General features: G+C 42.5%; 1 protein-coding gene across 2 annotated transcripts in view; it reads right to left on the bottom strand.

Moving 5' to 3' along the window:
* CNMD (chondromodulin) overlaps window positions 1-26,464 on the bottom strand; it is a 37,387-nt gene extending 10,923 nt beyond the window's left edge. For both annotated transcript variants that reach the window (XM_030813463.1, XM_030813462.1), the window contains exons 1-4: window positions 26,280-26,464; window positions 25,685-25,825; window positions 19,862-20,002; window positions 10,302-10,415 (exon numbers count right to left, since the gene is read on the bottom strand). In XM_030813463.1, coding sequence (XP_030669323.1) covers window positions 10,302-10,415; window positions 19,862-20,002; window positions 25,685-25,825; window positions 26,280-26,432 — 549 coding nt within the window. In that variant the 5' untranslated portion in view covers window positions 26,433-26,464. The remainder of the gene's footprint in view (window positions 1-10,301; window positions 10,416-19,861; window positions 20,003-25,684; window positions 25,826-26,279) is intronic.
* Window positions 26,465-26,968: the final 504 nt, after the last annotated feature.

The following is a 26,968-nucleotide window of genomic DNA, read 5'->3' on the forward strand; positions in this document are numbered from 1 at the left end:
TTAAATGGCTCCATCCAGGAAATGAATGCTCTTTGAGTACTGTAGTTTTTTAAAGTTATACAAAACTGATGAAAAATTTATGAAAGCAAGTGGTACATAAATCTACCCCATCTTAGTCTAAAGTGTGTGGGGAAGAGTGGGGTGATTGGGATAATGCATATAGATGCATCCTCCACGCTAAGAATGTTAAATAAATCTTGAGGCATGTACTTTTGGTTGCCTACCCGATCTCCTTCCTCCCCCACCTGCCTTGTAACATGGTCCTTCTTTTATTGGAAGCAGCAATGAGCCCAGCCCCAGGAGAGACACTTCCTTTCTCTAGTTCTCCTGCAGTCCGGGGTGCCCGGGTGACCAGTGCTAGCCAGCGAGATATAGGCCGAAGTATGCTGAGGGCCTGGGAGGCCTTCTGCTTTTCCTGATTAAAGAGAAGTCGCGGTTGGCATTGCTCAACCTCTTTCTTCTTGACATTTTTACTTGAATGCCAGCTAAGGAAGTCAGGAAGAGGTTGAGCAGTGGCAACCATGATTGGAGCTGGAAGGCAAGATTTTAAAAAATCACAGAAACGCTGGCCACCGAGCCAATGCTTGCAGCCACCTGCCTCCACATTGCTTACTGTGGAGAAAAACAGATCCCGATTTGTGTAAGTTACTCTAAGGGTAGTTTTCCGCTACTGACAGCCAAACATATTCCTAATTCACACAAATATATTGTCTGAATTTGTTTTCGTCCACTAGAGGATCCATCATGCATGACATAAACAACTAAAACACAGGACAAATAATCTACCTCTATGGCCTAAGAATCAGATGCAGACAAAGATTTAAATATAAAAGCATTCACCATCACGGCGAATTTATTTACCATGGTAAATAATGGTATTTAAAAATAGTTATTTTTAATTGTTATTATTTGAAGTAATGAAAAATGGAAGATACCTGAAGTATTTAGGAATAAAAGACTTTTAAAATTATAATCATATGATAAAGCATATGTCCATTATAATTTACATTTTAGAAGAACTAAAGTTATGACAATAATAAGCATGTACAACAGTATAATTTCCCTTATAGAAAGACCATCACACACACACACACACACACACACACACACACAGAGAAAATTCACCAAAACATTAGCATTAGCTTTTTGTGGATTATGCAATTGTAGGTAATTGTATTATCTATACTTTTTTTACCTAAGATGTCCCAGTATTGAACCATTTGTACATCCCTGAAATAAACCTTACCTTGTCATGACATGTTACTTATTCAACATATTGCTATATTCCTTTTACTAATATTTTAGTCAAGATTCTTACACCTATTTTCTTATTTTATTTTTAATTTTTGTGGATCTATAGTAGGTATATACTTATGGGTTACTTAAGATATTTTGATACCAGCATGAGATGCATAATTACCACATCAGGGTAATTACTGCAAACATTTATTCTTTGTTTCAAACAATCCAGTTATACTCTTAGTTTTTTTTTTAATGTATAATTATTTTTTACTACAGTTTCCCTGCTGTGCTAGCAAATACTAGGTCTTATTTAGTTTTTCTATTTTTTGTTCTTTATAACTATTTTTTGTACCCATTACCATCCTCTCTTCCCCCAACCGTTCCAGCCTCTGGTAATCATCCTTCTACTCTCTATCTCCATGAGTTCAACTGTTTTAATTTTTTTGAATTATATTTTAAATTCTGGGATACATGCGCAGAATGTGCAGGTTTGTTACGTAGGTATACACATACCATGGTGGTTTGCTGCACGCATCAACTCGTCATCTACATTAGATATTTCTCCTAATGCTATTCTTCCCCTAGCACCCCCACTCCCTGACAGGCCCCGGTGTGTGATGTTACCCTCCCTGTGTCCATGTTTTCTCATTGCTCAGCTCCTACTTATGAGTGAGAACATGCGGTGTCTGTTTTTCTGTTCCTGTGTTACTTTGCTGAGAATGATGGTTTCCAGCTTCATCCGTGTCCCTGCAAAGGACATGAACTCATCGTTTTTATGGCTGCATAGTATTCCATGGTGTACATGTGCCACATTTTCTTTATCCAGTCTACCATTGATGGGCATTTGGGTTGGTTCCAAGTCTTTGCTATTGTGAATAGTGTTGCAATAAGCATACATATGCACGTGTCTTTACAGTAGAATGATTTATAATCCTTTGGGTATATACCCAGTAATGGGATTGCTGGGTCAAATGATATTTCTGGTTCTAGATCCTTGAGGAATCATTACACTGTCTTCCACAATGGTTAAACTAATTTACAGTCCCACCAACAGTGTAAAAACATTCCTATTCCTCCACATCTTCTGCAGCATCTGTTGTTTCCTGACTTTTTAATGATTGCCATTCTAACTGGTATGAGATGGTATCTCATTGTGGTTTTGATTTGCATTTCTGTAATGACCAGTGATGATGAACTTTTTTTCATATGTTTGTTGGCTGCATAAATGTCTTCTTTTGAGAAGTGTCTGTTCATATCCTTCACCCACTTTTTGATGGGGTTGTTTGTTTCTTTCTTGTTAATTTGTTTGAATTCCTTGTAGATTCTGGATATTAGCCCTTTGTCAGATGGATGGATTGCAAAAATTTGTTCTCCCATTCTGTAGGTTGCCTCTTCACTCTGATGATAGTTTCTTTTGCTGTGCAGAAGCTCTTTAATTTAATTAGATCTCATTTGTCAATTTTGGCTTTTATTGCCATTGCTTTTGGTATTTTAGTCATGAAGTCTTTGCCCATGCCTATGTCCTGAATGGTATTGCCTAGGTTTTCTTCTAGGGTTTTTATGATTTTAGGTCTTACATTTAAGTCTTTAATCCAGCTTGAGTTAATTTTTGTATAAGGTGTAAGGAAGGGGTCCAGTTTCAGTTTTCTGCATATGGCTAGCCAGTTTTCCCAAGACCATTTACTAAATAGGGAATCCTTTCCCCATTGCTTGTTTTTGTCAAGTTTGTCAAAGATCTGATGGTTGTAGATGTGTGGCATTATTTCTGAGGGCTCTGTTCTGTTCCATTGATCCATATATCTGTTTTGGTACCAGTACCATGCTGTTTTGGTTACTATAGCCTTGTAGTATAGTTTGAAGTCAGGTAGCATGATGCCTCCAGCTTTGTTCTTTTTGCTTAGGATTGTCTTGGCTATACGGGCTCTTTTTTGGTTCCATATGAAATTTAAAGTAGTTTTTTCTAATTCTGTGAAGAAAGTCAATGGTAGCTTGATGGGGATAGCATTGAATCTATAAATTACTTTGGGCAATATGGCCATTTTCACGACATTGATTCTTCGCATCAATGAGCATGGAATGTTTTTCCATGTGTTTGTGTGCTCTCTTTTTTCATTGAGCAGTAGTTTGTAGTTCTCCTTGAAGAGGTCCTTCACATCCCTTGTAAGTTGTATTTCTAGGTATTTTATTCTCTTTTAGCAATTGTGAATGAGAGTTCCCTCATGATTTGGCTCTCTATCTGTTATTGGTGTATAGGAATGCTTGTGATTTTTGCACACTGATTTTTTATCCTGAGACTTTGATGAAGTTGCTTGTCAGCTTAAAGAGATTTTATGCTGAGGCGATGGAGTTTTCTAAATGTACAATCATGTAATCTGCAAAACGAGACAATTTGACTTCCTCTTCTCCTATTAGAATACCCTTTATTTCTTTCTCTTGCCTGATTGCCTTGGCCAGAACTTCCAACACTATGTTGAATAGGAGTGGTGAGAGAGGGCATCCTTGTCTTGTGCTGGTTTTCAAAGGGAATGCTTCCAGTTTTTGCCCATTCAGTATGATATTGGCTGTGGGTTTGTCATAAATAGCTCTTATTATTTTGAGATATGTTCCATCAATATCTAGTTTATTGAAAGTTTTTAGCATGAAGTGGTGTCAAATTTTATTGAAGGCCTTTTCTGTATCTATTGAGATAATCGTGGTTTTTGTCATTGGTTCTGTTTAGGTAATGGATTATGTTGATTGATTTGTGTATGTTGTACCAGCCTTGTATCCCAGGGATGAAGCCGACTTGATCATTGTGGATAAGTTTTTGATATGCTGCTGCATTCAGTTTGCCAGTATTTTATTGAGGAGTTTTGCATCGATGTTCATCAGGGACATTGGCCTGAAATTTTCTTTTTTTGTTGTGTCTCTGCCAGGTTTTAGTATCAGTATGATGCTGGTCTCATAAAATGAGTTAGAGAGGAGTCCCTCTTTTTGTATTGTTTGGAATAGTTTCAGAAAGAATGGTACCAGCTCCTTTTTGTACCTCTGGTAAAATCTGGCTGTGAATCTGTCTGGTCCTGGGCTTTTTTTGATTGGTAGGCTATTAATTACGGACTCAATTTCAGACCTTCTTATTGGTCTATTCAGGGATTTGACTTCTTCCTGATTGAGTCTTGGGAGGGTGTATGTGTCCAGGAATTTACCCATTTCTTCTAAATTTTCTAGTTTATTTGTGTAGAGGTGTTTATAGTATTATCTGATGGTAGTTTGTATTTCTGTGGGATCAGTGGTGATATCCCCCTTATCATTTTTTATTGTGTCATTTGATTCTTCTCTCTTTTCTTCTTTATTAGTCTGGCTAGTGGTCTATTTGTTAATCTTTTTTAAAAAACCAGCTCCTGCATTCAGTGATTTTTGGAAGGGTTTTTCATATCTGTATCTCCTTCAGTTCTGCTCTGATCTTAGTTATTTCTTGTCTTCTGCTAGCTTTTGAATTTGTTTGCTCTTGCTTCTCTAGTTGTTTTAATTGTGATGTTAGGGTGTCAATTTTAGATCTTTCTTGCTTTCGCCTATGGGCATTTTAGTGCTATAAATTTCCCTCTAAACACTGCTTTAGCTGTGTCCCAGAGATTCTGGTACATTGTGTTTTTGTTCTCGTTGATTTCAAAGAACATCTTTATTTCTGCCTTCATTTTGTTATTTACTCAGTAGTCATTCAGGAGCAGGTTGTTCAGTTTCCATGTAGTTGTGCAGTTTTGAGTGAGTTTCTTAATACTGAGTTCTAATTTGATTGTACTGTGGTCTGAGAGACTGTTATGATTTCCATTCTTTTGCATTTGCTGAGGAGTGTTTTTCTTCCAATTTTAGAATAATTGTGATGTGGTGCTGAGAAGAATGTATATTCTGTTGATTTGGGATGGAGGGTTCTGTATATGTCTATTAGGTCTGCTTGGTCCAGAGCTGAGTTCAAGTCCTGAATATCCTTGTTAATTTTCTGTCTCATTGATCTGTCTAATATTGAAAGCGGGGTGTTAAAGTCTCTCACTATAATTATGTGGGAGTCTAAGTCTCTTTGTAGGTCTCTAAGAAACTTGCTTTATGAATCTGGGTGCTCCTATATTGGGTGCATATATATTTAGGATAGTTAGTTCTTCTCATTGCATTGATCCTTTTACCATTATGTAATGCCCTTATTTGTCTTTTTTGATCTTTGTTGGTTTAAAGTCTGTTTTATCAGAGACTAGGATTGCAACCCCTGCTTTTTTTGCTTTCCATTTGCTTGGTAAATATTCCTCCATCCCTTTATTTTGAACCTATGTGTGTCTTTGCACATGAGATGGGTCTCCTGAATACAGCACACCGATGGGTCTGGACTTTTTATTCAATTTGCCTGTCTGTGTCTTTTAATTGCAGGATTTAGCCCATTTACATTTAAGGTTAATATTGTTATGTGTGAATTTGATCCTATCATTCTGACGCTAGCTGGTTATTTTGCCCATTCATTGATGCAGTTTCTTCATAGTGTTGATGGTCTTTACAATTTGGTATGTTTTTGCAGTGGCTGGTACCAGTTCTTCTTTTCCATATTTAGTGCTTCCTTCAGGAGCTCTTGTAAGGCAGGGCTGGTGGTGACAAAATCTCTCAGAATTTGCTTGTCTGTAAAGGATTTTATTTCTCTTTCGCTTATGAGGCTTAGTTTGGCTGGATATGAAATTCTGGGTTGAATATTCTTTTCTTGAAGAGGTTGAATATTGGCCCCCACTCTCTTCTGGCTTGTAGGGTTTCTGCCAAAAGATCCGCTGTTAGTCTGATGGGCTTTCCTTTGTGGGTAACCCGAACTTTCTCTCTGGCTGCTCTTAACATTTTTTCCTTCATTTCAATCTTGGTGAATCTGATGATTATGTGTCTTGGGGTTGCTCTTCTTGAGGAGTATCTTTGTGGTGTTCTCTGTATTTCCTGAATTTGAATGTTAGCCTGCCTTGCTAGGTTGGGGAAGTTCTCCTGGATAATATCCTGAAGAGTGTTTTCCAACTTGGTTCCATTCTCCCTATCACTTTCAGATACACCAATCAAATGTAGGTTTGGTCTTTTCACATAGTCCCATATTGCTTGGAGGCTTTGTTCATTCCTTTTCATTCTTTTTTCTCTAATCTCGTCTTCATGCTGTATTTCATTAAGTTGATCTTCAATCTTGGATATCCTTTCTTCCTTCCACTTAATGGATTTGGATATTGATACTTGTGTATGGTTCCTGAAGTTCTTGTGCTGTATTTTTCAGCTCCATCTGGTCATTTAAGTTCTTCTCTAAACTGGTTATTCTAGTTAGCAATTCCTCTAACCTTTTTTCAAGGTTCTTGGCTTCCTTGCATTGGGTTAGAACATGCTCCTTTAGCTCAGAGGAGTTTGTTATTACCCAACTTCTGAAGCCTACTTCTGTCAATTTGTCAAACTCATTCTCCATCCAGATTTGTTCCCTTGCTGGTGAGGAGTTGTGATCCTTTGGAGGAGAAGAGGCATTCTGGTTTTTGGAATTTTCAGCCTTTTTGCACTGGTTTTTCCTTGATGTTGGTGACCTTTGGATGGGGTTCTGTATGGTTGTCCTTTTTGTTGATGTTGATGCTATTCTTTTCTGTTTGTTAGTTTTCCTTCTAACTCTCAAGCCCCTCTGCTGCAGGTCTGCTGGAGTTTGCTGAGGTCCACTCCAGACGCTGTATGCCTGGGTATCACCATCAGAGGCTGCAGAACAGCAAAAATTGCTTTCTGTTCCTTCCTCTGGAAGCTTTGTCCCAGAGGGGCACCCATCAGATGCCAGCTGGAGCTCTCCTGTATGAGGTATCTGTCAATCCCTGCTGGGAGGTGTCTCCCAGTCAGGCACAGGGGGGTCAGGGACCCACTTGAGGAGGCAGTCTGTTCCTTAGCCAAGCTTGAGTGCTGTGCTGGGAGATCCGCTGCTCTCTTCAGAGCCAGCAGGCAGGAACGTTTAAGTCTGCTGAGCCTGTGCCCATAGCCGCCCCTTCCCCCAGGTGCTCTGTCCTAGGGAGATGGGAGTTTTGCCTATAAGCCCCTGACTGGGGCTGCTGCCTTTCTTTCAGAGATGCCCTGCCTGGAGAGGAGGAATCTAGAGAGGCAGTCTGGCTACAGCGGCTTTGAAGAGCTGCAGTGGGCTCTGCCCAGTTCGAACTTCCTGGCGGCTTTGTTTACACTGTGAGGGGAAAACCGCCTACTCAAGCCTCAGTAATGGCGGACGCCCCTCCCCCCACCAAGCTCAAGTGTCCCAGATTGACTTCAAACTGCTGTGCTGGCAGCGAGAATTTCAAGCCAGTGGATCTTAGCTTGCTGGGCTCCATGGGGGTGGGGTCTGCTGAGCTAGACAGACCACTTGGCTCCCTGGCTTCAGTCCCCTTTCCAGGGGAGTGAATGGTTCTGTCTTGCTGGTGTTCCTGGCCCCACTGGGGTATGAAGAAAGACTTCTGTGCTAGCTCGGTGTCTTCCCAAATGGCCACCCAGTTGAAACCCAGGGCCCTGGTGGTGTAGGCACCCAAGGGAATCTCCTGGTCTGCAGGTTGCAAAGACCATGGGAAAAGCATTGTATTTGGGCTGGAAGGCACTCTTCCTCATGGCATAGTCCCTCACAACTTCCCTTGGCTAGGGGAGGGAGTTCCCCAACCCCTTGAGCTTCCTGGGTGAGTCTATGCCCCACCCTGCTTCGGCTTGCCCTCTGTGGGCTGCACCCACTGTCTAACCACTCCCAGTGAAATAAGCCAGGTACCTTGGTTGGAAATGCAGAAATCACCTGCCTTCTGTGTTGATCTCACGGGGAGCTGCAGATTGGAGCTGTTCCTATTCGGCCATCTCTATATATACTTTTATGTATCTCTCAAATTTCCTACAGTAACACAGTATTGTTTTTAAAAGTCAGAGAAAAATGTATTTAAAAACCCAGAAAATATACTGCAAACTTACGATGAAATCTGGGTCAGCCATTGTTGGGGAATTGGTCCTTGTAGAAGGCAGGAGAGGAGAACAAGTTCTGGGTCCATTTATAGGGAAAATGGCAAGGATTATAGTTCACTGAAGTCTTCATGACAGAAACTGAGGGATATGACTATAAAAAATGGTAATGCAATAAGAGAAGCTCAAGGGTCAGAACAAAGGAGGTCTTGGTCCCATTTTTATACTTGGTATAACATACTCGCACTGAGAAGATGACCTTTGATTCTGAACAGCGCAGCTCATAAGGAACCAGCTGGAACACCATCAGGAGGGAATGACCAGAGCGAGGAAGGTCTGGAATACATCTCACAGGATGGATGGGAAACAGAGGAATGGTAGCCAGCTTTACAAACTCACAGGTTTGTTTTTTAGCTTATGTTTTGTTCTGTTTTGAGACACCGCCTGCAGCTGCTCCTATGGGGGCAAACAATCAGGCAGTTTCCAGGCACCTTTGCTTACCCATATAGTTTTCCTCTTTTGCCTTGAGGGAGCTGATACTTGCTTTACCTCCCTCTCAGGAATACTGGGAGGATCAAAGATGATCATAATAAAATTAACAACAATGAGCAGCAGCCGTCTGTCAACCATCAAGTAGATTTGAGGGCCTTGGGCACTGTATGCATACCCCCAGCTTGCAGATGACAGTATCCATAGGGAGTATGAGAGCTGAGATGTACATCCACGTTTTTCTGACTTCAAAGCCCATTTTGTCTCCACTCTATCCTGCCACAACTCAAATAAAAGACAATAATCAATGGGACCATTTTGTAAGCCCTAAACTACCATTAAAAGTAAGGTATTATTGTTAAATGTGTCTTTAGAATTCTGTATGCAATTCCTAAACTAAATTTTAAAAAAATCAAGCTCAAAGGCAAGTTATTAATAATAAATGAAAGAAGCATGTTTTAAAAACTCACAGGTTTGACACATAGAAAAGGAATTAGATATACGTTGTGTAGCTTCAATGGGCTGAACCTGAACCAATGGGAAGAAGTTGCAGGAGGAGCTATCTCAGTTTAATGTAGGGCAAAACAATTAGAACCACCCTCAGTGAAGCTGGCTGGTGTTCGGGTGGGGGATGAGTGCCCTTGGCTACTTTCCAGCAGAGGCTGTGTGATCTGCTATTGTGGGTCCCTTTAATGAAGACTCTATCTTGTGGAGTCCTTTGTCTTTATTGTGGAGTCTCTTTTGGGGTTTTTTTTTTTTTTTTTTGAGCTAGAGTCTCATTCTGTCGCCCAGCCTGGAGTGCACTGGTGCAATCTCAGCTCCCTGCAGCCTCAATCTCCTGGGCTCAAGTGATCCTCCCACCTCTGCCTCCTGAGTAGCTGGGACTATAGGCATGCACCACCCCGGCCAGCTAATTTTTTGTATTCTTAGTAGAGACAGGGTTTTGCCGTGTTGTCCAGGCTTGTCTCGAATTCCTGGCCTTAAATGAACTGCCCACCTCGGCCTCCCAAAGTGCTGGGATTATCAGCATAAGCCACCATGCCTGCCTCTATTGTGGAGTCTTAACCACAGATCAGATAGTTCCCTAACCCCAGGCAAATAAGGCCATATGAGCACCCAGCCCCTTTATGCACTTTAAAATGTGGCTTCTCAAAACGTTTAAATATACTATATCACGTGAGAAGAATCCCTTGACCCCAGTAGGACAAATTCCTTTGGCAGAGAAGAAATCGAATTTACCATCTAGTCATGAACCTATCCAGATACTAGAAACCAAAAGGGTTGTGCCTTTAGGCTGGGCGCGGTGGCTGACTCCTATAATCCTGGCACTTTGGAAGGCCGAGGCGGGCAGATCACTTGAGGCCAGGAGTTCAAGAAGAGCCTGGCCAACATGGTGAAACCCCATATCTATTAAAAATACAAGTTAGTTGGATGTGGTGGCATCGCTGTAGTCCCAGCTACTTGGAAGCTGAGACAGGAGAATCGGATGTAGTGAGCCAAAAGCACCACTGCACTCCAGAGTGAGACTCTGTCTCAATAAAAATAAAAATAAAAACAAATAATAAAAACCAAAAGGGTTGTGCCTTCAGACAATGTTTGCCAAGCAGTCTCACTGTCTCAGGCATGTTGGTACCCACCAGTTTGGAGGAGATGCTCTGTTTGGTCACGGCGCCCATGTCAGGAATACGAGCCTTCACTTGCGCTTTAATGTAGCACTTCTCTCCTCCAGCAAAACGAATTCCTGTGATGCCCTATGAAACAAAAGTGTATCCATCTATCTATCCATTTGTTCATTTATTCGATTTATTGTCTACTGCATTCCAGATGCTGTTCCGGGTGCTGGGGATAGGGATGAACAAAAGAGGTGGAATTGCCCTCATGGAACTTACCTTTTAGCATTATTTACCAATAATAAAAAACAGCTGGGCGGCTGGGTGCGGTGGCTCACGCCTGTAATCCTAGCACTTTGGGAGGCCGAGGTAGGCAGATCATGAGGTCGGAAGATCAAGACCATACTGGCTAACATGATGAAACCCCATCTCTACTAAAAATACAAAAAAAAAAAAAAATTAGCCAGGTGTAGTGGTGGGCACCTGTAGCCCCAGCTACTCAGGAGGCTGAGGCAGGGTGAATAGGGTGAACTGGGGAGGCGGAGCTTGCAGTGAGCCAAGATCGTGCCACTGCACTCCACAGCCTGGGCAACAGAGCAAGACTCCGTCTCAAAACAAAAACAAAAAACAAACAAAAACAGCCAGGCATGGTGGCTTATACCACCAGAACTTTGGGAGGCTGAGGCGGGCAGATCACCTGAGGTCGGGAGTTTGAGACCAGCCTGGCCACCATGGTGAAACCCCACCTCTACTAAAAATACAAAAATTAGCCGGGTGTAGTAGCGGGCTCCTGTAATCCCAGCTACTTGGGAGGCTGAGGCAGGAGAATTGCTTGAACCCGGGAGGCGGAGGTTGCAGACAGCCAAGATCGCCACTGCACTCCAGCCTGGGTGACAGAACAAGGCTCTGTCTCAAAAAAATAAAAATAAGAATAGAGATAAAGTCAGGTAATAACTGGGTGAAGAAAAATAAGACAGGAATGATGAGGTGGTAATTTAGACAGACAGCATAGTCAGGGGAGGTGACCCAATGAGGGGATGATATTTGAGCTGGGACAGAATATATTAGTTATTCCATCTATGTTCACAAGCTCAGATGAAATGCCACCTTCTCCATGCAGCCTTCTCTGAACATCTCAGCCTAAGCAGCTGTCTTTCCTCTGCTTTCCCATAAGTCCTCCCGTCTTCATTCCTCAACTGGGATGCTTACTCAACCATACACAGCCTACTTAGTTATAAGCTTCTTGAGATCAGTATTTGAATTTTTTTTGTTTTCTTTTTTGGTGACCCCACAAAGCTTCTCAAAAGATGTTGGTCAAATTAATTAATTCTATGAATTCAGAATTTTCCTAGGTTACTGAGCCCAGAGTAAACAGTAAAACTTTCTACAGCACCTGGTCCTGAACTTTCCTTCTATACCTTACCCAAGGACTTGGATGGTTTTTTTTTGTCTCCTGAGAGATATAAACAATATTTTCTCTTGGTCTGCCTAGGACCTGCCTCAAGGGAAACATCAGCCACAAAGCTCCAGTCTTGGCTGGCAGCACAGCCCCTATTCTACCCACAGAGGACATGAGGGGTAACAGGATGTTCTGTTCCAAGAATGTTTACTCTCCTCCTGCTGCTGTTAGTTTCAGGACTGGTGAACCTAAAATAATATTAAAGGCCTACAATTTTTATGGTATAATAATGGAGATACTAGCACAAATCTGAACCTTATCAGTCTTCTGTTGAGTTGAGGCAAGTGTTGGGATGTGGGATGATATAGAAATGGTACCGGGGCCAGTGATACGGAATGGGGGAAGAAAACACTTAAAATCTAGGGATCCTGGCTCAAGATTCAGCCCTTTACAATGAAGAAGAAAATTAAATGTAAGTCATGCTGGAGGGGATTCATGGAGAGCTCTACCTTATGTAGTCACAGAGCCAGGAGCCCTACAGAAGCTGGTGAGTAAAGGACTGCAGAACACAGAAGAAAAGGCTCATTCTTCCTCAAGCACTTTAATTGTCTTGTGGCTTAATTAATCATGTATACATATGTAACTCATTTCACCTATTTCTCCCAGCACTACTGCTCACTCAGAGAGACAGGGGCATTATCCCCACTTTACAGAAGAGGAACTCGGAGGCTTACTGCTGAGGCTTGGCTCTTAACTGCACCTGAATTCACTGGAGAGGGTTTAAGAACACAGATGCCTGGGCCCCTTCCCAGGGATTCCCATTTGATTGGTTTGCTTTGGGGCCCAGGTATTGGTGGTCTTAAAAGCTCCCCAGGTGTTTATAATTTAAAGGGTTGATGCCAGGGTTGAAGACTACCATATGAAAGAGAAAGGTGATCAAGGTAACAAAGCTTTTAAAGTGATTGCAATAACCTTTGGACCCAAGTTTCTTTTTATCAGTGGTTCACAAACCTTCCCTTGTATCAAAAATCCCCTGGGTCCCCCACAAAACTTCAGAACCGTCTTCATTAACAACTATACCTTAAGCTACCAAGAAAAATCACAGACACCACTGATGCTGTTTACAGCTAAAATAATAATAATAATCATCATCATCATACAGAGACTATACTACTGCATGTACCCAGAATGAAAGCTGAAGTGCCCTACCTAACCAACACCAAAAGTCCACCCCTACAAAAACAAATTTAAAAAACTGTAATAAGCAACTATTATATCAGATGCACAGATATCAACACAAGGACACAGGAAGCATGAAAAAGCAATAAAACATGACACTTCCAGAGGAATACAATAATTCTCCAGCAACAGATCACAATCAAAAACAAATTTATGAAATCTCAGAAAAAAATTAAATATTGATATTAAAGAAGCTCCATGAGATACAAGAGAATACTGAAAAACATGACAAAGAAATCAGAAAGACAATTTAGGATATGAATGAGAAATTTAATAAGGAGATGTATATTATAAAAAAGAATGAAATAAAAATTATAAGACTGAATAATTCATTGAATGAAATACAATATACACTTAAAAGATTCAACAATAGAGGCCAGGCACAGTGGCTCACGCCTGTAATCTCAGCACTTTGGGAGGCCAAAGTGAGTGGATCACCTGAGGTCAGGAGTTCGAGGCCAGCTTGGCCAACATGGCAAAACCCCATCTCTACTAAAAATACAAAAAAATAAAAAATAGCTGGCCATGGTGGTGCATGCCTGTTATCCCAGTTACTCAAGAGGCTGAGGCAGGAGAATCGCTTGAACTCAGGAGGCGGAGGTTGCAGTGAGTTGAAATGGCACCACCGCACTTCAGCCTGGGCAGCAGAGCCAGACTCCATCTCAAAAAAAAAAAAAAAAGATTCAACAATAGACTATTTCAAGCATCTCAGAACTTGAAGAGAAGTCTTTTGAAATAACCCAGACAAAAATAAAGGAAAAAGAATAAAAAAGGGCCAAGCATAGTGTCTTATGCCTGTAATCCCAACATTTTGGGAGGCTGAGGCAGGAGGATTGCTTGAGCCCATGATTTCGCAATGAGCCTGGGCAACATGGTGAGACCCCATTTCTACAAAAAAATTTTAAAAACTAGCTAGGTGTGGTGGTGTGTGCCTGTAGTCCCAGCTACTTGGAAGGGAGAAGGATCACTGGTATATATATATATACCTCCACAATGGAATACTATTTGGCCATAGAAAAGAATGAAATCATGTCATTTGCAGTAACATGGATGGAACCGGAGGTCATTATGTTAAATGAAATAAGCCAAGCACAGAAAGACAAATGTCATATGTTCTCAATCCTATGTGGGAGCTAAAAAAGTTGATCTCATGGAAGCAGAAAGTAATGATAGATACCAGAGGCTGAGAAGGATATATGGGTGGAGCTGGGGGAATGAAGACGGGTTGGTTAATGGGTGGTACAAACATGCAGTTAGATAGAAGAAATAAGTTCTAGGCCAGGCGCGGTGGTTCATGCCTGTAATCCCAGCACTTTGGGAGGCCGGGGCGGGCGGATCACGAGGTCAGGAGATCGAGACCATCCTGGCTAACAGGGTGAAACCCCGTCTCTACTAAAAATACAAAAAATTAGCCCGGCGTGGTGGCAGGCACCTGTAGTCCCAGCTACTCGGGAAGCTGAGGCAGGAGAATGGCGCGAACTTGGGAGGCAGAGCTTGCAGTGAGCTGAGATCGTGCCACTGCACTCCAGCCTGGGCGACGGAGTGAGACTCCCTCTCAAAAAAAAAAAAAAGAAATAAGTTCTAATGTTCAGTAGCAGAGTGGGGTGACTATAGTTAGCAACAATGTATTGTATATTTCAAAGTAGCTAGAAGAGAGGACTTGAAATGTTCCCAACACATAGAAATGAAAACCAAATACCCTAACATTATCATTACACATTCTATCATGTAACAAAATATCACATATATCCCATAAATATATAAAATATTATGTAACAATTTTAAAAAGGCAAATTAAAAAATCACCTGGGCCGGGGCGGTGGCTCACGCCTGTAATCCCAGCACTTTGGGAGGCTGAGGTGGGAGGATCACGAGGTCAAGAGATGGAGACCATCCTGGCCAACATGGTGAAACCCCATCTCTACTAAAAATACAAAAATTAGTTGGGCTTGGTGGCTTGCACCTGTAGTCCCAGTTACTCGGGAGGTGGAGGCAGGAGAATCGCTTGAACCCAGGAGGTGGAGGTTGCAGTGAACCAAGATCGCACCACTGCACTCCAGCCTGGCGACAGAGCGAGACTCCATCTCAAAAAAAAAAAAAAAAAAAAAAAAAAATCACTTGGAGGACTTGTTAAATTAAATAGTGTTGTGCCCCACCCCCAGTTTCCCATTCAGTAGGTCTGGGGTGGGGCCTAAAATCTGCATTTCTAACAAGCCAAGTGATGCTCCACTGGCAGCCTGAGGAATACACGTGGAGAATAACTGCTTTCTCTCATGCTACCTCCTGTAGGGCCGCTGCTCTTATTTGGCATGTAAATTTAGGACTCATAGTTTGAAAAACAGAAGGCAAGGGAGGGAGATGATGCCTTCTTATGTGACATTTTCTCTTAACTTCAAACACATCCCCTGAATGTGAGATGTGTGGAGGGAACGCTATACAACCATCACCATATCCCCAAAGGGGAAAGCTGATTCTACTAAAGGATTCTCAGCACTGAATGGGAATCTAGTGTTAAGTTGGTTCTGACAGTCGACACACTGCAGTGAGAACTGAAACCCCCATGGGGTGGGAAGTGTGGGAAAGAATTCACACATATTAACCACCGTGTCTAGCTAAAACTCCACATCAAGCAGCCAGATATATTAAGAGATTAAACAGAGGGAACTAAAAGAAGCACAAGAAAGCCAAGCAAACCTCCTGTTTTTGGAAACAGACAGGCTTTAGAAGCTGGTGGTAATGAAGAAATTTGCTAGCAAGGGTGATGAGTGGAGAGTCCAAGAATCTAACATTCTTTTTTCAAAAGAGTGACGTATTCTTACCTTGGCTGCACATTTTTTTCTTTCTAAGGTATCTCATCTATTTCTATGGCTTAAACCAGAGGTTCCCAAGGATGGTAGGGGTTCGTGTCCCCAAGAGGGCACTTTAGAAATCCTTGGAGAAGTTCCTGGTTGCCACAAAGATTGCAGGCACTCCTGACCTTTATTGTACAGGGCCCAGGGATGTCAGGTCCTGCACAGACTGGGACAGTCCTGAAGAACTAATTGTCCTGGGTTGGAGGAAAAAAACCTGTTTGTAAATATCAGTGTCTAGAACCCAATGTTGTTTTATATGTAAACACAAAGTAATTTTTGGCATAGTCTTAATGTACAACAAATTTCCTAGGAATGCAATTACTGTGAAATGGAGAGAAAACAGTACTTGTCTTCACTGTTTGAGAAAATTACATAGCATTTAAATTGCCAACACACACTTGTGTCTATCTGCATTTTGGGCTGTGGCATTGACAGTAATTCAGCTACTACTATAAGTGTTTGACTTGATATCTTCTAGTGCATCTGGCTGCACATTTACATATGAAGTCCGTATTTTTAATATAAATTAGTTTCATTTCATTTTTCCTTTACCTTATAGTTGGAGGCTGAATTGATAGGTTATGCTATCTTTACTTTCTCTAGCTTTTTAAATAAAAAATTTCAAATATTCACAAAATTAAAAGGATTATACAGTGAACCCCCATATGCCCATCAGTTTATTCTTTCAATTTCTTTTTTTTTTTTAAATTTTATTATTATTATACTTTAAGTTTTCGGGTACATGTGCACAATGTGCAGGTTTGTTACATATGTATACATGTGCCATGTTGGTGTGCTGCACCCATTAACTCATCATTTAGCATTAGGTGTATCTCCTAATACTATCCCTCCCCCCTTCCCCCACCTCACAACAGTCCCTGGTGTGTGATGTTCCCCTTCCCGTGTCCATGAGTTCTCATCGTTCAATTCCCACCTATGAGTGAGAATATGCGGTGTTTGGCTTTTTGTCCTTGTGATAGTTTACTGAGAATGATGGTTTCCAGTTTCATCCATGTCCCTACAAAGGATATGAACTCATCATTTTTTATGGCTGCATAGTATTCCATGGTGTATATGTGCCACATTTTCTTTATCCAGTCTATCGTTGCTGGACATTTGGGTTGGTTCCAAGTCTTTGCTATTGTGAATAGTGCTGCAATAAACATACGTGTGCATGTGTCTTTATAGCAGCATGATTTATAATCCTTTGGTTATATACCCAGTAATGGGATGGCTGGGTCAAATGGTATTTCTAGTTCTAGATCCCCGAGGAATCGCCACACTGACTTCCACAATGGTTGAACTAGTTTACAGTCCCACCAACAGTGTAAAAGTGTTCCTATTTCTCCACATCCTCTCCAGCACCTGTTGTTTCCTGACTTTTTAATGATTGCCATTCTAACTGGTGTGAGATGGTATCTCATTGTGGTTTTGATTTGCATTTCTCTGATGGCCAGTGATGATGAGCATTTTTTCATGTGTTTTTTGGCTGCATAAATGTCTTCTTTTGAGAAGTGTCTGTTCATATCCTTAGCCCACTTTTTGATGGGATATTCTTTCAATTTCTAAGGCTTTTTGTTATATAAATGGGGCATTCAGTCCGAGGGGGTTGGCTTAAAGCAACAGCACTGGTGCTTGTGAGAGTATAACTAGAATGTAACTGATAAAGTATGAATGAACTTGGCTTTTCTATCTCTTAGGGTGGAGAGCCTGGAGCACTTTTTTCAGTGCTGTCCTCCATCGGGGGTTGTTTTTTTCCACTGGGTTCTACTAAAATCTTGGTGGAGTCCTGGATGAACCAGGGAGACTGTTCATTTACAATTCAAAACCTTTTATAATCTAGCCCCACCTGCATCCCCATCTTCCTTCCTTCCCGAAGTTGGGCTGAACTGGGCTACTTAGAATTAGAACCCTGGAGCGAGCCTGCACATTCGTGTTCTCTATTTTTCCCTGGGCCTAGAGAGCCTTCCCCTAACTGTCTGACAGTTGAAATCCTAATTATTCTTCAGGACCTGATTTGGTCATCACTACCTCTGTAAGACCTGCTCCAGTCCCCTATTCAGCAAGGATGTTTCCTCTCTGTTCATAGCTCATTGGAACACATTTTCCAGGCTAACCTGAAGCTATTTGTGTGTGTGTGTCTGCCTCCTGAACTGAACTGAGGGGTCCTTGAGGGAAGGGTCAATCATTTTTGCATTTCGCCTGCTTAGCACCATCTCTTGCACACAGTATGTCTCAATAAATGCTTCTTGAATTTGACTGTTGATTCAAAATACAGGAGAAAGTAATAGTGTAGGTACCATAGTGGCTGATTCATGTGTTTTTGAAAGTTCAGGCTTATTTAAACCCATAACAGGTTCTATCCATCAAAAAAATGTTCCACTCACCAGTTCTGACTTAGAGAAATGTGGAAGCTATCAAAGAGAATTGATCAGTTTATAAAATATCTGTGGCCCTGTTGGTCTATGAGAACAAAACACAATCGATACCATTATTAGAAAAGAACCAAAGGATTATAAAACAGAAATATAGGTTTGGGATTAAAATATGTTAAAAGAATACTTTTGATACATGAACATCTCAAGAAAGATGAATCTTTTCTTATTCATCTTTGTAGCTCCCTTTGCATATCTTAATATTGTGGCACACCACAGGTATTCAATTTCTGGATTGAATAATGTGTGTTGGGGAGTCACATTTTATTAGTTTATATTGAGTAGTAGAAAGAAAAATGATTTTATCCCGTCCTGGGTCTTGCAGTAAAAGCCTTTAATAAGTGCAGAGAAATTATACTTGTGCATTGACCAGAATCATTTGCAAAGCTATGACTAAACAAAGTGCATCTGGGCACATACAGAGCTGCAGAGGCTGTCCCCAGGGCAGAGACCATTCTGAACATAGTCCTTGTCAGGATCAAATAATATCTAACATCACAGTAGCTCCAATGTTAGCATCTGTTGGGTATTCAAATGGACTTATGAGGTATATTCTGGTACCAACAAGAGGAGTGCTTTCACTCAAATGAAAAGCATCTTTAGCTTTTCTCATCAATCAGAGGAAGATGGGTTGATGAGGTGTTTGTGGACCAATAAACTATCAGAAGAGACATTATTTTCAAGAGCCTTTTTTCATTATGAAGTTTCACCTACTCCATCTGCAGATTTAACAGGAGAACACAAATAGTGATGCCTCTTCCTCATAGTAAAACATAAAAGAGCATAAAATATTTATGTTGGCCAACAGGAAATTTGGCCTGGAGTGACACTGTGGTTTGCAGATGTACACCGAAACATTGCTGCACAGCTTAATGTCTCAGATTGCCTGTAAATGAAATTTTTGTTAAAAAATCAAAACAAAACAGTCTCCTTTTCAAAGGAGATGTGAATGTTTTATCTCTAATATGCTATGATAATATGCTATGGTCAGAAAACATATGCTATAATAGGAGAATTTGCTCATGGTCATTTTCTGGATTAAATAGGAAATCGGAATTGAGAAAAGTATGCAAATAGATCCCACCTGTTGTTGATGAGATTATTAGGTCATTAGAATATCCCTCTTCTTCGGAAATTTAAATTTCAAATCTTGCAACATTCTTGGATTGTTTTGAGCATTTTATTCATCATGTTACAGAAATCCGCTTGAAAAGAAATAGCTCCTTCAAGTCTTTCTGCCAAGACTTTTATATAATTCCAAGAAGAACCTGCTCTTTTCAATGCTATGGTATTGTGGTTTTTTTTTTTTTCCAGTTTTAAAAATCAAGTTTTATTTTGACTTCTAGGGACATACCTTTAATTTCCTAGAAGTAAAAAATTTTTTTCAAAACAGCTAAATCCTTATGTACATGAATTCAATAAAGGTGGTTCTTTCTGTTTTTGGTATTTTACAGCTGAAGTGTTGTTTTTTTCTTTTGTAAATATGAAGGACAAAGTTTGGTCCTTTCTCAGAGAGAATATGCTACATGTAGTGGATTAGTGGCACTGCTGTAAAGAACAGTTACCATTTGGATGTGTGTGAGAAACGCTGCTTCTCCTTGAGTTAGAAAAGTCCCCCAGGCTTGCCTGGTTAAATTCTCTAAATGCATGAAATATACTTACATTCTGGAAATCACTAACTTCAATTGCTTCTTCAGCTCCACTTCCCATTTTAAAGGTCTCCAAGTTGTTCCCAGCATCTATTTCCATTGACCCATCTTGTAATTTCCCATTGATACTCATGGTGTAATGGACATTGTAAATCTGAAAGTGAGCATAAGAGTTAGTGATGCTTTCTTTTTTGAGCAATTCAGGGCTTATCTTTAGAATGGCAGTGTATGAGGTAGTGTCCATATGTTTCAGAGATACAAGAGATAGTCCTTAATAATAATACATTTATATATGATGACTTCATTCATACAGCAGTTAATGCAATGATTTCCTTAAAAATACCTTAAGAATAAAACCTTTGGTTGTCTCTGACACCTATTCCAATAGCTCCGTAATTTGCAATGCTGGCTGTACTTTAGAAGCAACTGGGTAGACTCTCTGGGTACCATGCCTGGGTTTCACCGTGGACAAATCAAATCAGAAGCTGTGGGGAGGGCGCTTGGGCATAGGTCTTTCTTTTTCTAAAGCTCAATTCTATTATGCATCTGGGTTGAGCACTATTGATGGATAAATGGAAATTGAGGAGGCAGAAGGTTAATTGGGCTCCCAGCTGAACACGTCTGCAGGGCACCTCAATTTCACAAGTTGTTTTCATCCTTTGGTCAAGATTAGGCATGCAGTGTCTCAGGTATATGGTATATGGTATTAGGTATATGGAAAGGACTGCAGACAGGACCAGGGTATGCTTGATGTAGCGCAGCATGTGTGGAAAGGAAGGCCAATGTGCACGTTTGTTTCAGCTCAAAACGGTAGTACTCCCTGAACGACTCTATGGGGCAGGCCCATGGTGCTGTAGGGCATTTTATTATGAGCTGTGTGGGGAGTGTGGAAGAGGGGAAGGGACCTGGCACTGCAGAAGAGCACCGGTCCAGTGATCAGGAAAACAGGTGGCCACACCAGTCATCTCTGGATCTTGTGAGTTGCCACGAGTGTATAATGAAGTTGAACCTCATAGGTGGCTTTCATCTATGTCCTTAGAACTGTTGGGATCTCCCGGGCATGGCCTAGAGGTGAGGATGGCACTGTGGCACTCTGTTCTCTCCTGTCCATCCATAGTCTAGCCAGAGTGGCTCTGCTTTTTCTGTCTTATGTGTTGCATTTCTGAGTAACATTTTGTTAGAAAGACAAATTTCAACACTTAAAACATTTTTTTAAAAGTTTGCCACTAATTAGCTGACCTAAAGGGCTCAGACACCTGATTACTGCACTGGTTTCAAAATAACTCGGATGCTACTCCTGCTCAATGTGCTGCTGTCCTGGTAGACCTTTCTGTGTGGCAGGGCTAGGAGGTGGGTTTCTTTGTTTTTTGGATTTAGATGCATATGTATGTGTATCTACATATCTTATATATAAATTATATATGTATATATACACACGTATATAAATCTTTAAAGGGGAGGAATGAGAACTGATGAAAAACTGTTGCTACTTAATGTCAGGTTAGCCAGTCAAAACTGCAAATAGCTCAGATCCAATTCAAGTCTGATTTTTCTTCCTCATTATGAAGAGTGACTGCTACATGCGCAAACACTGGAAAAAGGATCTGTTATTGTTGGATCCATTTCTTGAAGAAAACTCATTATTACAAGACCCACAGTGCACTATCTTATTATCAGCAGAGATACAGAAATGGCTTTGCTATCCAGCACCCTTTTAGGAACAGCATTCATTCAGCAGGACAGAAAATACCAGTGTCCTGTTTCAGCTCAACCATCCCTCATTGCCCCTCCTTCCCTGTCTCTTTCTGAGGAACTTAGATGTCTGCAATTTACTGTCTCCTAGGCTTCCCTGATCACAAGAGCCACTCCTAGGGGTTCTGATTTAGTGGAGCTAGAGCACAGTCCACCAGTCTCTTTTCCCCTTTGCCCTCAGGTGACCCTTATGATCAGCTAGGTTTGGGAAACCTGTTTTCTTTGGCTGAGACGGGACTCCTGCAGGTGAGGTTTGGAAAGAAGGCTCTGTTCTGTCTGGTGCTCTCTGAGCAGCCAGTGTTCATATAGGTCAGTGATGACTGTCAGAAGAAGCCTGGCAGGAAACACCCATGTGAGTGTCTTCCACTCATGTGACAAGAGGTTCTGGTTTGTTTTTTTGTTTGTTTTTTTTTTTAAAGAACATTGCACATAAGCTTTTACTAGTAAAGCAATGCAACATTTAAGAACATAACCATTTCTAAATTCTTAGCAGTTCTTAAGGAGACAAGGTTGTCACACTAGAAGAGTGGCCTGTTGTCTGAATTTCACATTCCTCCGCCACTACCCCTGGCTGTCTTCTCCCCAGAAAGCCTCGCTAACTAGGTGCAGGGATATCCAATCTTTTGGCTTCCCTGGGCCACAATGGAAGAAGAATTGTCTTGGACCACACATAAAATACACTAACACTAACGATAGCTGATGAATTTTTTTTAAATCTTAAAAAAAAAAAAAAAAAATCTCATAATGTTTTAACAAAGTTTACGAATTTGTGTTGGGTTGCATTCAAAACCGCCCTGGGCCACATGCAGGACCACGGATTGGACAAGGTTGACATAGGGCATCTTGGTTGTGCAGCTGCAGCCCACCTTTTTTTTTTTTTTTTTTTTTTTTTTTTGAGATGGAGTCTTGCTCTGTCACCCAAGCTGGGGTGCAGTGGCACAATCTCGACTCACTGCAACCTCCGCCTCCCAGGTTCAAGCCATTCTCCTGCCTCAGCCTCCCAGGGAGCTGGGACTACCGGCATGCGCCACCACACCCAGCTAATTCTTTTTTTTTTTTTTTTTGAGATGGAGTCTTGCTCTGTCGCCCAGGCTGGAGTGCAGTGGCGTGCTCTTGTCTCACTGCAAGCTCCGTCTCCTGGGTTCACACCATTCTCCTGCCTCAGCCTCCCAAGTAGCTGGGACTACAGGTGCCCACCACCAGGCTCGGCTAATATATATATATATATTTTTAGTAGAGACAGGGTTTCACTGTGTTAGCCAGCATGGTCTCGATCTCATGACCTTGTGAGCCACCCACCTCGGCTTCCCAAAGTACTGGGACTACAGGCGTGAGCCACCACGCCTGGCCTTTTTTTGCATTTTTAGTAGAGATGGGATTTCACCATGCTGGCCAGGCTGGCCTTGAACTCCTGACCTCAAGTGATCCTCCTGCCTCGGCCTCCCAAATTGCTGGGATTACAGACGTGAGCCACCACGCCCGGCCTGCAGCCCACCTTTTATGTGCACCTCACCATCTGCATGGGGACAGCAGTGAAGCTGTCCCCCTCCTGAAGCTACTGGGGGAGGATATTGGGGGAGGAGGCAGTCCAGTTTCTAACATATTAGACTCTGAGCTAGGGACGAGGCTGGGCTGTTGGAGCAGCAATTACCTTATCTGCTCTAAGTCCATGGAGCTGTGGACACCCAAGGCTATTTTTATCCAAATAAGATGAAATTTATTATTTGCCAAAATTCTGCTCAATATGGTGCCTTTTACAGCCAAGGATATTTGCTAATGAGTTTTTAATAAGGCCTACGTTCTATAAGATTAATTACATAATGTTTGGGAAAATGTCTAGAAGAATTAGTCTGAGAGGAAAGGCCCCAAGCAATGATCTCCTTCCCTCATCCCATAGGGTGGGGTTGTCAGTTATTTCATATTGGTGGAAATTTCCCATATTTCAATGCCTTGTTCCATTTACAATAATGTGGATGAAAAATGGTCTCGATATTGGAGCCCAGTTCAGTTGTCCCCTGATTATTAGTACTCCGGTGCTTCATAGTCCTCCAGCTAAATTTCAGTAAACCTGTCCTAAGGGGATTTACCCACATGAAAAGGATAGGAGGTGAATTACAGCTGGTTCTCCTCTATAAACCAATATAGAGGAGCCAAGGCACAGATAATCCCCAAAGAGTGGATAATCCATTTGGTTTGACAAGTCTTTCTGTTTGACAAAGACTTACCTTTTTTGATTACATTTTGTCTGAGCTATTTAGATTTGTATTCAGGCAAAGCAGACCTGTGCATGTGCTATGCCTAGATGGTGCCAAAGTTACTCTATTTAGTATTTTGTGATTTGTTTTTCTTACTTAAGTCATATGGATCAGGGAGAAAAAAACTATCATGATTTTCTTCATTCTCCTGTCTGTATAGGATATAGCAATAACTTTGATTGTTGGCAATAAAATGTGATTCACTATTCCTCTGAATTCTTAGAATTTAATACTGCCCTCCTAAACCAGACAACCAACCATCTTGCAGTAAAGTAAAAGATATGAAAAAAGGGAGCTGTGCTTATTCAGTATGATTGTTTAATCTCTCTTTTTAGAAGCTTGTCAGTTAGTGATGTTTACCTTGAGTAATTAAGTGACAAATGGTATTCATTTTAAAATATATCATGTCCAGAATCTTTACCAAAAAAAAGCATATTTATCCCCCATTGACCTATACCATTGAGGCTTTGTTATTTAAAAGATAGCATTTACATTCCAAAACCACAGAATTTCCCAAAGAGATGACAATCTAAACCCTGCTATTAATGGAGATGTAGATATTGAAATCATTCTCTTATTCACATTTGCTGTTTCAAACATGAGCATCTGGCCCAGCTTCTATATTTAAAATACAAATACATTAAAGCACTTTTCAAATACCCACAAAATACAGTGCAATTCTGATCTTACAAATCGATGCTTGTAAATTTGATATAGTCTCTAAAACAGACTCGGTGCTAAATGGCATGCTTATCTACATTAGACATTTGAGTTAAAAATACAAATTATGCAGTGACTGCAGAAGATGTGATGTGTAAAATGGTTGAATTGCTTTCAGCACCATTTTCTGTAAGTACTGGAATTCGTTCATGCTTTGCATTTCACGGTAGGAGAGAGAGGAAAAAACAGCAATCACCAATCCTCTGAGGATAGTGATTATGAAAGAGCCCTTTGTGTGTGCCCTGGAGATGGAATTCTTTTCCATTAGTCGAAATAAGCTTATACCAGACCTGGCAGTGGTCATCAAGATAAAATGCCCCCTTTTACATAGGTGAACACTTTCGGAGTATTTAGAGAACACACTGGAGCTCTGCCCAGTCAACTTAGAAACAGTCTTTATACTCCTCGAGAGCCATGGAGCTTTAAAATAAATAGTTGCATACAAAGAAAGTAGGACAGCAGTTAGTAAAACACCTACTATTAAACCACATGTGATGACTAGGTCAGAACTGATTGTTAAAGAGATTTTCCACCTTTAAGGAAGTTAGACTTTTTGTTTGTTTGTTTGTTTGTTTGTTTTTGTTTTCCAGAGAGAAAAGGGAGCGTTCATGGCTAGGTCACAAAAAAACCTTCTGAAAGGCAAAAATTCCTTCCCAATAGGTCTGAATATGAGTCTGAATATGCCTCCGCTATCTTTGTCCTGAATTTTACATCCACAGCCTTTCTTAGCAGGGAGAGGCCTTAAAGATCGTCCAGTTCCATTTTTTCCCTTCAGGACGAGTACACTGAGGCCAAAAGGTGACGTGCCTTCCCCACGGTCGCACCACTGCTTAGTGGGAGATGAGCCGAGAACGGCCTTTCTCGGACCGTCCACTGCATTCTCCTCTACTCTACGCTTCAATCTTCTCGCGTGAAACCTTCACTTGCTTTTCTACAACGTTGACCTAAGGCGGAAAGCCTCATGCCAGCGTGGGATGGGAGAGGGGTGCTCACGCTGGGCCCAAGGGGCCCTCCGGCAGCCGCGCGCCCCTCGCCGGCCCGCGCTCGGGCTCCCCCTAGGGGCACCATGAGCGACACGGGGGTCCCTGCGCGCCGCCCTCCGGACTTACGTGACTGTCGCTCCCCTTCCAGAAGTAGAAGGCCCCGATGGCCCCGAAAAGCAGCAGCACAGCTCCCGAAATGAGGACCACGGCTCCCACCTTGAGCAGCCGCGCGGGGCTGGAGGGCTTCACCGTCACCGTAGCGTACGCCTGCGGGCCGGGGCGGGAGAGGGACCGTCACGTTGGTGCCGCCCGCACCTGCGGCCCCCCGCGCACCCGGGCCCCACGCGGTGGCCCCCAGGGAGTGGGGAGTCGGGCGGGAAACAGCTCGCCCGGGCTCCTACGGGTGCCCCTTTCGCCGCGCTCCCTCCCGAGGGTCCTTTGCAGTCGGGCGTGGAAGTGGGATGAGCAAACCCCGCAGCACAGGGCCTTTGCCCCAGGACCTGCACCCTCTACTGGCCACGGGACGCCCCTCCGCACCCGCCTGTGGATGCCGTGACCGCTGCACACTCATACGAGTGGGGCGACACCCCACGCACACATTTGGGACCCAAATTTATCCCCCCGCCAACACACCCATTCGGTGGCACGCACCCCTAAGTCCGAACTGTGTAACTAAACACACAACCCGGGCCCTGCGTGTGGAATCCCTGGCGGTACTCACCGGGGGGCTGCAGAATTCCACGTCATCAGGTCCCACCAGGGCAATGGGAACTTTGTCGGAATTCTCTGTCATGGTTGCGGCGGGAGGAGCGAGGCACTCGGAGACTCCCTGGGCGCCCTGGGCTCTGTCCCGCTGCCCCGACGTGCAGGGCATTTCAACGCCGCGCGCACACACGGTGCACGGTCCCGCCTGGGCCAGCCCAGCGGTCCCCACCCCTTCCAGCGCCTCACCTCACTCCTCCCTTCACTCTCCCGCCGCGGGCAGCTCGTCCTGCACTCCCGGATGCCCCCTTTTCTCCTCACACTATCCTGTCTACTGGCCCCCCAAACAGCATCCCGGTGACTCTGAATATGTGGGGGTGTTTGCATCCCTCAGAGCGGGATGCTGAATCCTGGGACCCCAAAGAAATACTCAAGTGCCAGAGCAATTAGCCATGCACTGAGGATGTCTTAGAATGTCAGTGGGCTCTGCTGTGACACCTGGCTGGAGGCCATTTCCTGCAGGGTCTTTGTATGTGTGTGTTGGGGTGGGGGTGGGGGGAAGATGGCTCAGGGAAGGTGAAGGAGAAGACAGCAGCAGAGTGGTGCAGGTGGACAGGGGACATTGGCCTAAGAGTGTAAGGGTTAGGCCACATTCTCACTGGCCTGGCATTGCTGGATGGCCCCTGGGACTGGAAAACGGAGCAGGGT

The sequence above is a fragment of the Nomascus leucogenys genome, chromosome 5 (assembly GCF_006542625.1).
Source record: "Nomascus leucogenys isolate Asia chromosome 5, Asia_NLE_v1, whole genome shotgun sequence".
NCBI classification, from domain to species: domain Eukaryota; kingdom Metazoa; phylum Chordata; class Mammalia; order Primates; family Hylobatidae; genus Nomascus; species Nomascus leucogenys.